At 48.7% G+C, this 14,298-nt stretch overlaps 1 protein-coding gene across 6 annotated transcripts in view; it reads right to left on the bottom strand.

Annotated features, from left to right (window-relative positions):
• The window catches only part of TNRC6B (trinucleotide repeat containing adaptor 6B), a 220,184-nt gene that overhangs the window by 31,885 nt on the left and 174,001 nt on the right, over window positions 1-14,298 (bottom strand). For 5 of the 6 annotated variants that reach the window (XM_051962078.1, XM_051962079.1, XM_051962077.1 and 2 more), the window contains 6 exons: window positions 11,524-11,598; window positions 10,654-10,699; window positions 9,509-9,657; window positions 8,180-8,350; window positions 4,895-5,020; window positions 345-476 (listed from right to left, as the gene is read on the bottom strand). In XM_051962078.1, the coding sequence (XP_051818038.1) occupies window positions 345-476; window positions 4,895-5,020; window positions 8,180-8,350; window positions 9,509-9,657; window positions 10,654-10,699; window positions 11,524-11,598 (699 nt within the window). The remainder of the gene's footprint in view (window positions 1-344; window positions 477-4,894; window positions 5,021-8,179; window positions 8,351-9,508; window positions 9,658-10,653; window positions 10,700-11,523; window positions 11,599-14,298) is intronic. The other variant, XM_051962083.1, reaches the window with a different exon arrangement.

The following is a 14,298-nucleotide window of genomic DNA, read 5'->3' as shown; positions in this document are numbered from 1 at the left end:
AATGAGGCAGGGGCTGTACCCCCAATGCCCTGTCATTCACAGAAATACATAGGACAGAACTCTGTCCCACTCCCCACAAATGATTATCCTTGTTAGATCACATTAAATCCCCATCCCATAAACAGAGGAAAGGAAACATAGCCTACTTGAAATATAGCACCATCACCATCCGTCTTTCCCTCCCTCTCTCCCCCACACATACACTGCCCCCCTCCCCCAGAAAAGAAACCGAGCCTATTAGAGATACCAAGTCACATCACCAGTCCCTGGGGACAAACCCCAAATCTGAGAAGTCGGGCCCACAAGTGTCTCAGAAGCAATGCAGTGCCAGGGACCCTCCTTACCAACTGAAACTGGGGAATCTGTGGAAGCTGGCTCAGCATCGCGATCTGTTGGGGAGACAGCTGAGGCCCCAGGTTGAAAAGACCCGGGTTCAGGCCACTGTTAGGAAACTGCTTGAGCACGGAGGCAGAAACCTAGTAGGAGACAGGGAAGGAGGCAAGAGCGGTGAGCACGGACACATCCAAGAAAGGACAGACCTTGAAACCAAGGACGAGGCTTGCTGCCGAGGCAAACGTTTCCTGTCGTCCATATGCTTCTTGCCTTTCACACTTGTGCTTTCGTCCATCCCCTGCCTACCACACCTGCGGCTGTGTAAAACCTCAGAACCACAGAAGACGATGCTCACAGGAGTCCCCTGGAACCAGTGTGGGACAGTGGCCCATCACCTCCAAGTGATTCCAACAGATTTTGGAAAGAGAGAAGACTTTCTCTACAGACTGTGGATGAAAGGACAAAGAAGCTGAAGCTCCAGCCATCCCAAGACCAGAGTTCAGTCTGGGCTGCCGCCACAGAAGCCGAGCTGGCCCTGGATTCCCAGAGGCATCTGGGTCAGGGGAGCCCCCAAGAACTGCACTGCCTCCAGCCCCGACAGGGGCATCTCTGGACTAAGGCTGTTCCTGGAGGCCTTCTGGTGCCCCCTCTGGGGGCGGGTGGGTTTTCTCTGCCACCCTTGCGATGGGGGCAGGCGTTCAACCCCCTTGGGCTGGCTTTCACAGCTTCTGACTGTCCTTTACCTCCAACAACCAAGTGTAAAACTAGCCTTTCCTATTTAGATTTCTCCTCACACTGAGCTACAGCAAAACAAATCCAGGTGAGAGATCAGGCTTCCACAGTGGGAGGCGACCGAAGACCAGCATCCTGTCCTCTGTGCTCCTGCCCTTTCCGCAAAGAGAAAAGCCCCGACACCTGCCCGTCTCCTCTTACATCTTGGCTGCTCTGATGGGCATAGCTTTCTCCACAACACCCAGAGGGCTCAACATGCATAACTCTGCCCTTAACAAAACTGCCGGCCATCTGCTTCCTACCATTCTCTAACATTTTCATAGCCCTAGGATCTCTTGAGGGGCTTCCCTCAGGACAGAGGGAAAGTCTTCCTGATTGATTATCCAAGTTGACGGGATCTTCCCATAAAGCCCTGGAGACCTCCAATACATCAGGGGTCTTTCTTGAGGTCTTTTTAGAATTCCACAGGTCTGATGTCCAAGATTTTTCAGGAATTAATACAAGTATATGAGAACATTATTTTCCTCAATAGAGAAATGAACAGGGACTATAGACAGTTTTCAAGGGAAGCAATCCAAGTCACCAATAACCAAATTTTAAAAATGCTCCTAATTACTAGTAAGTGAAGTCAAAATTGAGGCAAATGAAGTTCCATATCACATTCGTCAGGATGGCAAATAAGAAAAATGACAATTACTCGAGGGTCTGGGAAGAATAATGTGATTTCCCCCAGAGAAGCGATGGAGGAAAAAAAAAAGAAAGAGAGAGCATCAGTGAAATGTTTGAAAATACAAAAAAGAACTCAATGGCGTGTTGTTCAGAAGGGGCAATGTTGCTGTTGCTGAGTTAAACATTTGCTGAAAGGAGCAAGTTTTTCTTGATTTCAGTCCTTTGGCCCACTGTCTGGCCTCCTTATGTACAGAAATGTGTCTGTCACTTCCCAGGCACATGCCCTTGACCCTGTAAAGCCCTGCAGGCCGTGTGCTCCCTTTGGCAGGGGGGGAATTCTGATTCTTCTCAGACACCTGCAGCCAAGGAAAATCTTCTAAAGGGGGGAGCATTTTGCCACAATTAGACATTCACCTCTCATTTCTACAACCTATTTCTAGCTCTGTATTATCTGACGTTTGCTGATGTGTTGCCCTGCAATTGTCTTCAACATGCGTCATAGTCCCAAAGAGACATGGCCTCCTGCAATGCAGTTCTCAGCCCCAGTGTGCCCAATCAAAGACAGTGCACCACCTTGGGCGTGGAGGCATCATCTGGTCACATCCTGAGAAAGAGTTCTCTGATGGCCATCCAGCCTCTGCCAGCAGACATCGAGGGGAGGGGGCCGCCCCATGCCCGGGCAGCTCTGACCCCCTCTCTCTGACTGACCGGTCTCCGCCTCTCTTTTCTTTATCTCTGGCGGCCGCTCCTGCTTCCTCAGAGTGGGGATAGCCCCAGCAAACCATCTGTAGTCACCTCTCGCTCACAGCCATCCCATCGACTTGCTGCTTCAAAGGGGAAGGCGAGGTACAGTGCAGAGAAGCCTCCTGTTTGACCAAGAGGATCATGGGCCTGCCGGGGACCTGATGGTGCGGAAATGAGGACAGGGGCCGTGGGAGCACAAAGACTCCTGCAGAAGCGGCCGCTCCAGACCATCCCAACCCTCCGCCGCCATGTCTGGAGAAGAGCCACCAGCACAGGCATCCCGGAATGGGACCACCCTTCCAACGAGAGGGGCGCTTCTGTTACCGTTTTCTGTGGTGGCCAAGTGTACAGAAGAAAGGAGGGCTCCCCTTAGAGAAGGGCTATGTGTGCCCAATGGCCAACCTGGAGGCAGGAAGCTGGGGATGTGCTCCCCAGTCAATGGTGGTTCACAGGAGCCCACCTCAGGGGGCAGTGGGTTGGAGAGGCCCAAGGCACACAGACTGCTGTGGGGAAGGGGCCCCCGGGGCCGAAGCATCTACTTATTGAGTACGAGGGTGAGCTCTGCTGGAGGTGGCGGCAGGGATGGTCTAGTGAGAAACAAGAGGAAGGGGGGGCAGCCACGGGGTGCCAGTGTACACAGATGGGGACACCTCTGGGTGACTTCAAATGCAGCCTCATGTGCCAACTGGGTAACCCCAGGCAGGTCCCTCCACCCTGTCTGCCTCAGTTTCCTCATCTGTACAACGAGCTGGAGAAGAAAATATCAAACCACTTCAGCATCTTTTCCAAGAAAACCCCAAACAGGGTCACAACAAACAAGAGAGGAGATTAAAGAACATCAGTGAACTAGGAAAACAAGTTGAGAAAGGGATACAAAGGATCAGACTTTCCTTACTGACTTAAGTCTAATACGCACACGTCTCAGAGCAGAGAGAACCTAACAGAGATTCATACTATTTAAAAAGGAGATGAGCCATTAAAAAGGCAATGACAATGACGAAACAGTTCAGGCAAGAGACAAGCAGCTCCATCACCTTGGAGTTTTAAACTGGACATATCCAAGATAAAAGACCACCTACAAACTTTCCCTCCCAGCGGAGCCATCAGCCACAGATGGCTCAATGACCAGGAGCCTGCTGGCTTGGGGAGCCCCGCCATGACAAAGCAGGGGAATGCAGGAGAAGGGATGTGTTCCTCAGGGACTTGTGCAAGCTCCCATTCAGGACAGCGTGACAACTGGCCCATTTCAGGTAAGAGGGCCCAGACCCAGTGTGGGTAAGGGGCTGACTCACAGAGCTGGAACTAAGAGGAGTCCCGGGTGTCAGCTGGCAGGGATGTCCAGCGCACAAGGAGGAGAGAAGCCTCACACACCCCGGCAGGCTGAAAGGCAGAACCCCCATGCAGCTCGCAGAGGCCCTCTCGTCACTGCCCCCAGCCCGCTGCCTCGGGTGCTCTCTGGCAATCCTAACAGACTTGCCAAGAGTTGGATAGAAGGAGGCTGAAATCCCCCAACCCAACAGCAGAATGTACATAATCACTGTACACAAAGCACAGATCGTCACAGATGCATGGGACAGGGTGAAAGTGGTCACGTCAGAGATGTCCTAGAGACCCTTCCCCAATAGCAAGAGAGAAGATGGAGCCTCCTGCAGTCTGAGGGCAGCTTGTGCAGAACTGAGGCCTGAACTGCCCTGGCTGGGTGGTCCAGATGGAGAAGAGCCAGGATCCCCTTGCCCACAAAGGACTCTGGAGGAGAATGTGCAGCCCCTTTGCCAATGGTGAGCACGCCAGTATACCCCCTCATCCCCACCTGGATGGACCCATTCACCTATCTCTGTTCCATGAGCCTCCTCCTCCCATCTCTGTACCAGAGGTCACTCCTGGGGCAGGAAAAGGAGGGTCTGTGGGGATGAGCCTGACCATGATGATGAGTCAGCCGTATCACTACCCAAGGTCACACAAGCAAAATTTGAATCTGGAGCCTTCTAGGCAACAGACTCATTCTTCCAGGTACAGTTCTAAGAGAAAAGCTCATAATGGACAGGGTTGCAAATTTTTTCTGGTCTAACCCAACTTTCTACCAGAGGAGCAGCTTCTTCTCAAGAAGGAACACAAGCAATCAGTCAACATCTTCATTTTCTTTTAAGCTAGACTTTTTTTTTTTAAAAGTGTGACCATGCAAAAAAGATTCTTATTTCTACATGGCAACCCTCCCCGCCCCCCCCTCCCCCCCAAATAAGATTTATAATTTGATATAATTCCTATAAATTTTCATTCTGGACATTTAGCAACATCCATAATAAATACTGGTAGCTATGATGATTTTCAAATTACACAAAATTCACAAATTCATTTTAGGCAAGTTAACAGCTCATAACCCCCTACTTCTGACATTCAGAAACATCAAACTGCTTACCTGGGGAGAAATAAACTGGGGAGGCACTTGCGCCCGTAGATTAGGGGAAGAGTTTAGCGGCTGCACTGGAGTGTGCATGCCCCGCGATTGTGCTGTGCTATTTCCAAACAAACCATGATTGCCACCCTGTTTTAAAAAAAAGAGAGAGAAAGAGAGAGCCAAAGAACTTTATTTTTAGTAGGAAAACTGCCAATAAAAGAATAAATCAGTTCAACTGTCACTACTACAGAAGGTGTAAGGCAAATCCTATGGGTTGCCAAAGAATGCCCAAATGCTAGTTTCTAACCCCAGGTTCCCCTTTAAGCAAGGTTCTAAGAACTGTTAAGTACCCAAAGCCTTCATTAAAATTTTCTCCTATAGCTCCCCCTCAGCGTTTGGCATTTTGGAGGGGTTAAATGCAGTTCCCAGCCTCCCCGGTGTTCTTCAGAAAGAATGCCATTTTTTCAGCCACTCTATTTATAAGCAGTATTTTTAGTAAATACCCAAACCATTCTCAAATGGAATAAATAAGAGATAAATGTCAAATCTTAGCATGGTAGGGTTGTCTGTCAGGTTTCTAAAGAACAAAATCTTTAAGAGTTCCTAGTCTGTCTAGGCTAGAGAGCAGGAAGCTTTGCTGATGCTTCGGTATACTCTATGTTTTGGGGGAAGGGGAAGTTTCCTCTGGATCTGCGCCAGTACCCCTTTTAGTCCTAAGATGTTGAGGTCTTCAACGGACCAAAAACAAAAATTAACTGCCTACTTTGGGCAAGGCACTGGGGATACAAAGAGAGACATACCCCAGAATGACTATTCTTGTGCTCGAGAATACAATCCAATGGGTGGGCCAAGACAAGTACCCAAATTACTAGGATGCAAGGGAGGATTTGTTGTGTGGTTGAGAAACCAGGGAGAGGAGAACCACTTCAGGGAAGAACAGACAGAAAAGAGGAGCTTCAACAAATAGACCGAGGTGGTCCACTGAGGTTGGGCCCAAGCAGAGCGGGGACAGGGTGAGATGGAGACAGATGAGAGAGGGGATCAGTGTCCGGAATACAGCATGCATTGCCACGAGATGAGGCTGAGAGCCCAGGGGCGTCTGGGCAGACTGGGACCGCTCAGAAGCTCTGAACCTTGGTGCTTGGGGAAAAAGCAGGCCTTAGAAGAAAAGGAAGCTCCATTGGGGAAGCTGTTGGGAGAAATCTGGGAGCAGGGGACCCCTATGGCGAATGCTCTGGGATGAGTGGATAATGCCGGCAGCACCTGCCTACCAGGGAGCGGAACAGCGAGCAGAGGTACTCTTCCCACAGGCCTGAGGGAGGATTGAGGTGCACAAAGACCACAAGGGCCCCATGGAGGAGAACTGCAGAGGACACGGCCACAGGGGTTCAACAGAGCCACCGTAGGGCCTCCAAGGAGGAGACTGCTTCACAAGTCGACTAGCTGAAAAATGCTTACTGATCAGCGAAATACAGTGTGATAATCTGGCCCCTCTTTCCTCTTCTCAGGGCTCAGAGGAGCCCCTCTGGAAACCCCTAAGGAGCCCTCTCTGTGTCTGGCCCGGCTTCTAGAAGGTGAGCGCAAACCTCTTCCCATCATGAAACTAACCGAGGGCCACTGTGACAAGGCGAGAGTACAGCTGCAAAGTCGGGATGGGACAGAAACGGCCACAGCCGAAGGCTCTGATGTGCCCATCCCTCGGCCCCGCCACCACCCTCCACTGGCACAGACCGCGAGGAGGGCCTGCTGGACCAAGATGGACTCAGAGAGAAGTGGACCCAGAGTGGGTGCTATGGGTGGGGGGAGGTGGAAGAAAACGGCTCATCCAGAATGGGGTTTCACTGTGCTGCTTGAAGAACAGAGGCCTGCTAAAAAATCATGCTTGGGGAAGTCGGAAGAACCAGAAAGATGAGCAGAATGCTTGTGATGACCATGATGAAGCTGGAGAAGGTCCTGGAGAAAAAAAGCTCTCCCTCCCCTCACTGTGAGGTGGGGGTCCATGGAGATGGCATGGTACATACATTGTCAGACTCCATCTGAGAGCTGGTTGGTTTGATGGAACGGTATCATCTTTCAAGTCATTGTTACAAAGAGAAGTAGTTTTTGGACAAGGAAGGATGATACTTGGAGAGGAATACAATAAAAAGAAAAAAGGCATACAGATGAAAAAATAACCAAATCAGGATAGGGAAGAGAAGTATTTAAGTACGTACCATATACCAGACTCTGCTAAGAGCTTCCTAATCTATAAAATGACTTGGAAACAAAGGAGACCACTTTTCCTTGAAATCAGTACTGTAACTGTTGGTTTTTTGTTACTGCCATCATTGAAGATGTTATAGCAGCATTCAGACCTGATGCTGGAGCCCGATGAGCAACGTTATCTACTCACAGGACCCTGGAGGATCTCCTAAGCTGCGCTCCTAGTAATGGGCAATACCTGGCCTGAGAAATGGCCTCAATTACCCAGATCACTGAGCAGCCTTGCAGAAATCATTTGAAAACATTTAATATAAGAGTAAATCAAATAAGAGATGGGGGGAAGTGTCTTAAGGCCTAAATAAGAGTAAAGCTGAATCTTGCTATACTAAAACCCACCAGCACAGTGGAACAGCCCCTACAAGGGCCTCCCACTGCAGCCCAATTAGCCGGAACCCTCTTCCTGGTCCTAGGAACAGTGGCAGCAGCTCAGTAGGCTCTCTTCCCCGCCAGCCTCCTCCATTTCCTTTGTGCCGATATGCCCCAAGAGAGGGGTTCTCTGGCTTACCCGTCTGCACCCCTCTGCTCAGAAATAACATCTGTCTGGGGTCTGGTGCTAGTGTTCACGTGGCTGGTCAGAAGGCCACTGAGGTGCCTGAGACTAATTCTGCTACTCTGACAGGTAAATGACAATGCTGGGATCTTCAAGTGTTTCTCTCCCAGATTTAGGCATACTGCACTGAGAAGCCCTGGAAAATAGTCCATATCTGATCCCTATTTTAAAAAAGCATCCCCTAGGTTGGCCCTTGGTCCCACACCAAGCCATCCTTCTCCTCCATCTCCTCAAAATCATTTTCAGATGTGGACCTGGTCCTTTGAAATTCATATGGAATGCATCACTTTGGCCTACAATAGGATTAGTGCACTGGACCCTGAAGCTACAAGAAGAAAGCTCAGGGGCCGAGATCCCTACGGCGTGTCCTTCCTCTCCCAGGCTCACCAGACCAGAGTTCCCCAGCCTGACAAACGGAGCCACATGGAGTGCAGAGCAGGACTCGGCCGGCTCCCAGCCCTGGTCCCAGTGATACACCGGAGAGGCCTCCTTACTTGTCTAGCAGCGAAGTTTTGGGGGTTGAGCCCTGTGCCGATTGCCCCCAGGCTGACGTTGGGTGCTGTGGAGCCAGAGGGAGACAGCTTGTAGCTGGGAGAAGGGGAGAAGGGAGAGCAGGGAGCCTCATCCCCAAGGCACCCGTCTTGATTGGAGAAAGGCAAAGTCAGCTGGAGAGCAGGCGTTAGCCAATCCCAGGGTGGGTTGGTTAGTGAAGCGACAGAAGGCAGGGAGGAAAAGAGAGAGACAGCAGCAAGAAGCCAAGTTAGTGTCCATTAGCCACAAGGAGACCCCGTGTCTCATCTGACCAGCTCCAGCCACACACTGCCCGACAGACTCGCCGCGGCCACTGCCGGGCGGCGCGTCTGAGTCTCCATCTGATCCCGACTAGCTCTCACTCGGCATCTGTGCTCTCAAGACGCCGGGCCCTCGCTCGAGATCTGGACACCTGGACCAACCCCGAGGCCATGATCAGGAGCCAGCCCAGAGCCCATGTCAGCGCATTCGCTGTCCTCTGATGGATAAAGTCAGCAAACACCTCTTCTTGGATACAACCAGAGCCCACCATCGATTTCTGGCCCTGCTCTGACAGTAATTTAGAGGTTTATGGTGAAATTAACTGACAAACACTGAAAAGAGACCTTCTGAGCCCCCTCAACCCCCCACCTTCCAACAGAAACCATGAAGGCAATCAACACAGACCAGAAGGATGCCTAACTGGGGAGAGGAATCCATCACAGGAAAGTGGTACAGCTTAAAAATGGAAAATGAAGGTAATCAGTAAGTTTCTTGTTTTTTTGGGAGGGAGGGGGCTAGACAACTATGGTTAAGTGACTTGTCTAGGGTCACAACTACTAAGGTGGAATTGACCTCAGGTCCTCCGGACTCCAGGGCTGGACCTCTGTCCACTACACCGTCCAGATTTCCTGCAAGTTTCTCATAAGAGCAAAGGGAGAAAGCTGCCAGCCATCTACAGGAGGAAGGGAAACGAGGATGGCCAATTTGTGGCACATAACCATGTCCAATGGCCAGCAGAAATGCTCCTGGGCTGGGAACGACCGGGATGCCCCTCGGCCCATGAGCCCCTTTTTTATACTTCCTCACGACAGCCTCCTTCTATACAAGTGCCAGGTCACATCTGCCCTGCAAATTTTGTCAAGTGTGACTTCAGTGGGGCCAGAGGCCGTAACTTCTCAGGATCTATGCTGTAAATGTCTGCGCTTAGCTCTCGATTTGGGAATTCTTTGTTCTTTCCGAAATTCTACTGCCTAATGAAAACCTACATGGTTCTCTTGTACAACTGGTCATTATCAACAATGTATTCTCACCTTCTCAAAGTAAGGCCCGCTATCTGTGGTTCCCATGTCTTTGGAATTAGGTGGACGGAACCCAGATCTATCCTTCCTCATGATATCGTTAAAGTCCCCGAGATTCATGGCTCGTTTGTCCACATCAAACTTCTTGTCAGGAAGGCTCCCTGAAAAGGCAACAAGAAGAAAGGGTCGTGTCAGTGGCCAAGAGTCCGTTTCCTTACTTGCTGTCTCAAAAGGATGGGAAAAAAATTCTAATAACTCATAGCAACAGCTGAGATATCTCAATTCCTCCAAATTATTTCACTGAATATCAACTTGATCAAAATATTTAAGATTTCAAGATGATCTTTCAATAAAAGTTAAACAACACAACTCAAGTTTAACATAACCAAACATTTACAAAGATTCTTTATGTGAGGAATTTGTATAGTTCTGGATTTCTTCCACTTCCCTATTTATCTCCCTCACATAAACTCTGTGATCCTGTCAAATGGATTTATTTTCTCCTCTCTAGAAACCAAGTACCGCCCTACACCCCCCCCCCCCAACCCTCCCTTTCTGAACCCTCACTTAACTGCACCTTTGCAGCTGCTAACCGTGTTCCAAAATCCGGCCCCCGAAGCCCCATCCTCCTCACCCTCGCCACCTCTCCTGAACACCCGACATGGGAGGAAGTGCCCCAGACAGGTCCAGCGGACACCTGCCACTTGCTACCACCCGGCATCCTTATCTATGTGGGTATTTTCCCTAAGGAGGCTGCAAACTCTTCACTTGCAAGCCCATGCCTTCTCTGGTTCCCTCCCGTTGTGGGGCTCTTCTTGTGTGTCCTTTTAAGAATTATTATGTTTTTAAATGCATAAAATCCCATCTATAGGATTACAAAGGGAATCAATTCTAGTAAAAGCCAGAGAATCAGTAGGTTTTTCCATTTCTGCTCACAGACTCCCTGAAGAAGCCCACTGTTTGTTTAGCCGAGAACAGAGGTGGGCTGCAGAGGCGGCCGCTCGGGAGAGATGCCAGAGGGAGAATTCCTTGTTCATTCATGCTGCTTGAGAGAGTCTCTGAAGCCCCCCTACTTCTCACAGTACAATGTGCTAATTCCTCAGCCCTTCCCTACTAGGAGGGGCCTGTAGTACCAGGACAGTCATGGCGATACACACCTACAGACAAATCCATCTTACTGCCTGGGCTGTCCTCAGCTTGACTCTGAAAAAGAAAAAAGAAATGAGAACAGATCGTGCTGCACATGCAGACGGACTCTGGAAAGGAGGCGGAGGCACTAGTCTCCAAAGAGCCAGCCCTGAGTACAGGTACACAGAAGGTAATTCAAGGACACTCCCAGAATCCCACTTTATTGGAGGAGGAAGAAAGTACCAAATGAAGCTTTAACCCAATCTCAACATAAACTAACATGGCCCTTGTCAGTTCCTTTGGATAAATGAAACTCAATTTTCACATACAAAGAGACCACAAACTCAACAGACTGAGAGGAAGAGTTAAATAAACCCTGCTGGGGAGGAATAAACCACTATCCTTATCCTCAAGCACCAAGAGTCCTGGGATCAAATGCTAGGAGGAGCTGCCAGGCCATGACAATGCTTTCTTGTGACTCGTCAAATCATCAAGTCTTGAGATGTGCAGCCAGCCAAGCGAAGCCCTTCTTCTTCTGGCACTGAGGGACAAAGCGCCCCCAAAAGACAAAAATACATTAAGAAAAACCCCAAGGATCCTCCCTTCCTTTCATTCATGGCCTGGTTTACTTCTTAAAATAACAAGGGTAAATCTGGTATTATAATGGTCGGGACCATGAAAATTGGGAAATGACAACGCATCTAAAAGTTAAAAGTCATGGGCTGGGAGAAGAGGAGAGACACGGATCGATGGGCTAAGGCACCCAATCTTGACAAGGATTTCCTCACTGCCTCAAGTTGCGCTTGTTCTGTGCCTCTCTATACCATGGGCCAGGATATTCGTATGAATAAGAGCTAGAAACAGCATTACCTTGGAAGCAGGGGAGGAATAAAACTCACCAGCAATCCCATATTTGAAAACTGCTTGGCGAGAGGGTTCATCCAGGAATCACTGTTTCCGCCTTTTAGTGAACACTACAGAAACACAAATAATATAACACCACGTCAAAACAAAAAAGAAATCTTCCTTTGAGTCATGAAAATTAAGAACTTAAACTGCATTTGTCTGAATCTCACTATTACTCTCTGGCGCTGGGGTGGTGTGATATATGTGTAGCTTTTCGCCCCATTTGGCTTAGTTAGACTGCACAAAGCTGAATGACTTCCAAAACAGCCAGTGATGCAGTGTGGGGGATTTGATATCAATTAAACGGTGGGAAGCAGATATCAAGTTTTTGAAAGGAGCATTTTCTAATTCAGCTCTCTCTGTGCCTGAGGTGGAGGAAAAAGAACAAGGTGAGCTGACAGCACAAGACTTAAAAAGCAACAAATTCCAAGGGCCCTTCCTCATTGGGAGGAGGAGAAGCTCTCGGACACCTTTTATCGGCAGCAAAACAATGCAGCAGAGAACGTGCCGGACTCGGCAGCAAGGTCTATGTTCAATTTGGCCTCGAGACTGAAACACAGCCAAGATGGCAGTAAGCTCCTCTCTACAAACTCCTCTGAACGGAGCTAGAAAGTGCGGCACACCAAATTCTCATGGGGAGATGCAGAAGTCCCAGGGCGTGTTTGGTCCATTGCAGCTAGGTTCAGAGAAACAGAGGGGGGTCTGCAGACAGTGGCCACAGGATCAGGTCAGGAGTACCTGCCTACAGAGCAAGGCAGTGTCTAATGAGAGGCTGTGCACCAGGGAAACAGCAGCCTGAAACTCATGCCAGATACTGCAACGGGGCAGGTGCCAACTGGCATCTCTGCTGCCTGGTCCCCAGTTCCAGGGAAGAGTGAGAAGATCAGTGGCCCTGCTGGCTAGGGAGGCCCCAGCCAATGCAGAAGTGGGCATGGATGTGGCTTAGACTACAAGTTCAGAGCAGGGTCTCACTTTTAACCTCTGGCCTAAGCTGCAGGGGGAATAACCAAGAACTCCATAATTCTGCTGCTCTGAACCCTCCAGGATTTCCCCACTAGCTAAAGGGGCCGAGTCCAGAAGCAGGTGCTCTGCAGAGCAACCAGACCATTCTGGGAGCCCTAACACTTATGGATCCCCAGCCTGAGCTGTCCCTGAGACCCTGAAATAAAAAGACATCTATTACCCCCAGAAAACAGCAACAGAAGCAGGCCAGAAGTGTGCTGAGCCCATCAATGCTCCAGTCAGGAAGGAGGCTGGGAGAATAGACAAATAAAAGACTCCCATCCTAATGAACCTTTATAATAGTGCAGTAAAGTTCAAGCACAAGCCCAAAAAGAATGACTCCACAACATCTATAAGCAAAGCCTCAGAAAAGCACACAGACTGGGCACACACTCAACCATAATTCCTGGAAGAGATGAAGAAGGAGGTTTGGGTTTTTTTTAGGTTAGAAATAAATGTGTAGCTGGAACGAGAGCACTTGAGGAAGAAATGGAAAAGAAATGAGGCGAGTTCCCTTAGGGGACTCAGCCTGATGTCGTAAAAAAGCTTTTTTTCCCCTCAACCTTTTTTCCTTAGCTAACCTGAGCCTGTGAGTTCTTTCTGGATGACTCCCCACTTTCATGACTTCTCATACCTCATCATTTGGTGCCCTGTATGAGGAACAGTCTGTTGGCTCAAGTCCTCTCCCAGTTAAGGCTCCAGCTGATTCACCTTCAAGTGATGGCCAACACAGACACTGTCCTACTTCTGGTCCTGAGACTCAGTCGCCCATTGGAAGCTGCTCTGAGCAGCTTCCAGGCCCTCGAACTCAACCTCCCTTCAAACGGGACCTGTAAGGCAGGGATAGCTCTACACCTACAGCTAGCTAGCAGGAAGCAGCTTCGTAAGACAAGACCAATACCCTATGCCCTGAAAGATTTGGGGACTTATTTATGTGAGGATGGAATGATGGGGTGACCATGTTCCTCGGAGCAAGCCAGCACCTAGGTGGGCCTTGGGGAGGGATAATGACAGGATTACTCAGTCCCTGAGTGGACATCTGTGGAATTTCTCATACTGAGGGGATTATCTTTTCCCTAAGTGGACCCTTGGATTTCTTTTGTTGACAGGATTATCTTGTACAAAAAGATCTATCTTAAACTTATGCCCACAACCAGGAGGGTAAGCTATAAATGTCTACCCCAGGGGATATTTTGCATAAACATTTCTTGTAAATTGTGAGTTCCATCAGGGACCTCAACTTGCCTTATGGCTTCATAACAAAGATTTTGCCCCTTGACTTGGAAAAAAGAAAAGGAAAGCAAAGATAAGACAGTTTTAAGAAAAAAAAAATTGGAAAGGGAATTAACAATCAGCTTGGCATAAGAAGTAGAAGATTTTGCTCAAGCAACAAATTCCCTGAAAATGAGAATGGTCCAAATAGAAGCTACTGAAGCCAAGAAGCAAAAAGAAATATTGAAATAAATTCAAAAGAATGAAAAAGTATATTAAAAAAATGTATCCTGGAAAACAGATTAAAGAGAAAAATTTAAGAACAATTGGACTATCTGAACATCCTGACCAAAAAAAATCTAAATACTGTTTTTTTTAATAATAGCTTTTCATTTGCAAAATATATGCAGAGATAGTTTTCAAAACTCACGGTTATAAAACCTTGTGTTTCAAATTTTTCTCCCTCCCTTCCCCACACCTCCCCTTCCTTAGATGGCAAGTAATCCAATATATGTTAAACATGTGCAATTCCTCTATACATATTTCTATGTTTA

This window comes from Antechinus flavipes, chromosome 5, assembly GCF_016432865.1.
Source record: "Antechinus flavipes isolate AdamAnt ecotype Samford, QLD, Australia chromosome 5, AdamAnt_v2, whole genome shotgun sequence".
Classification (NCBI taxonomy): Eukaryota; Metazoa; Chordata; class Mammalia; order Dasyuromorphia; family Dasyuridae; genus Antechinus; species Antechinus flavipes.
The sequence above is the reverse complement of the archived record's forward strand: the minus strand, read 5'-3'. Positions and strand labels throughout refer to the sequence as shown.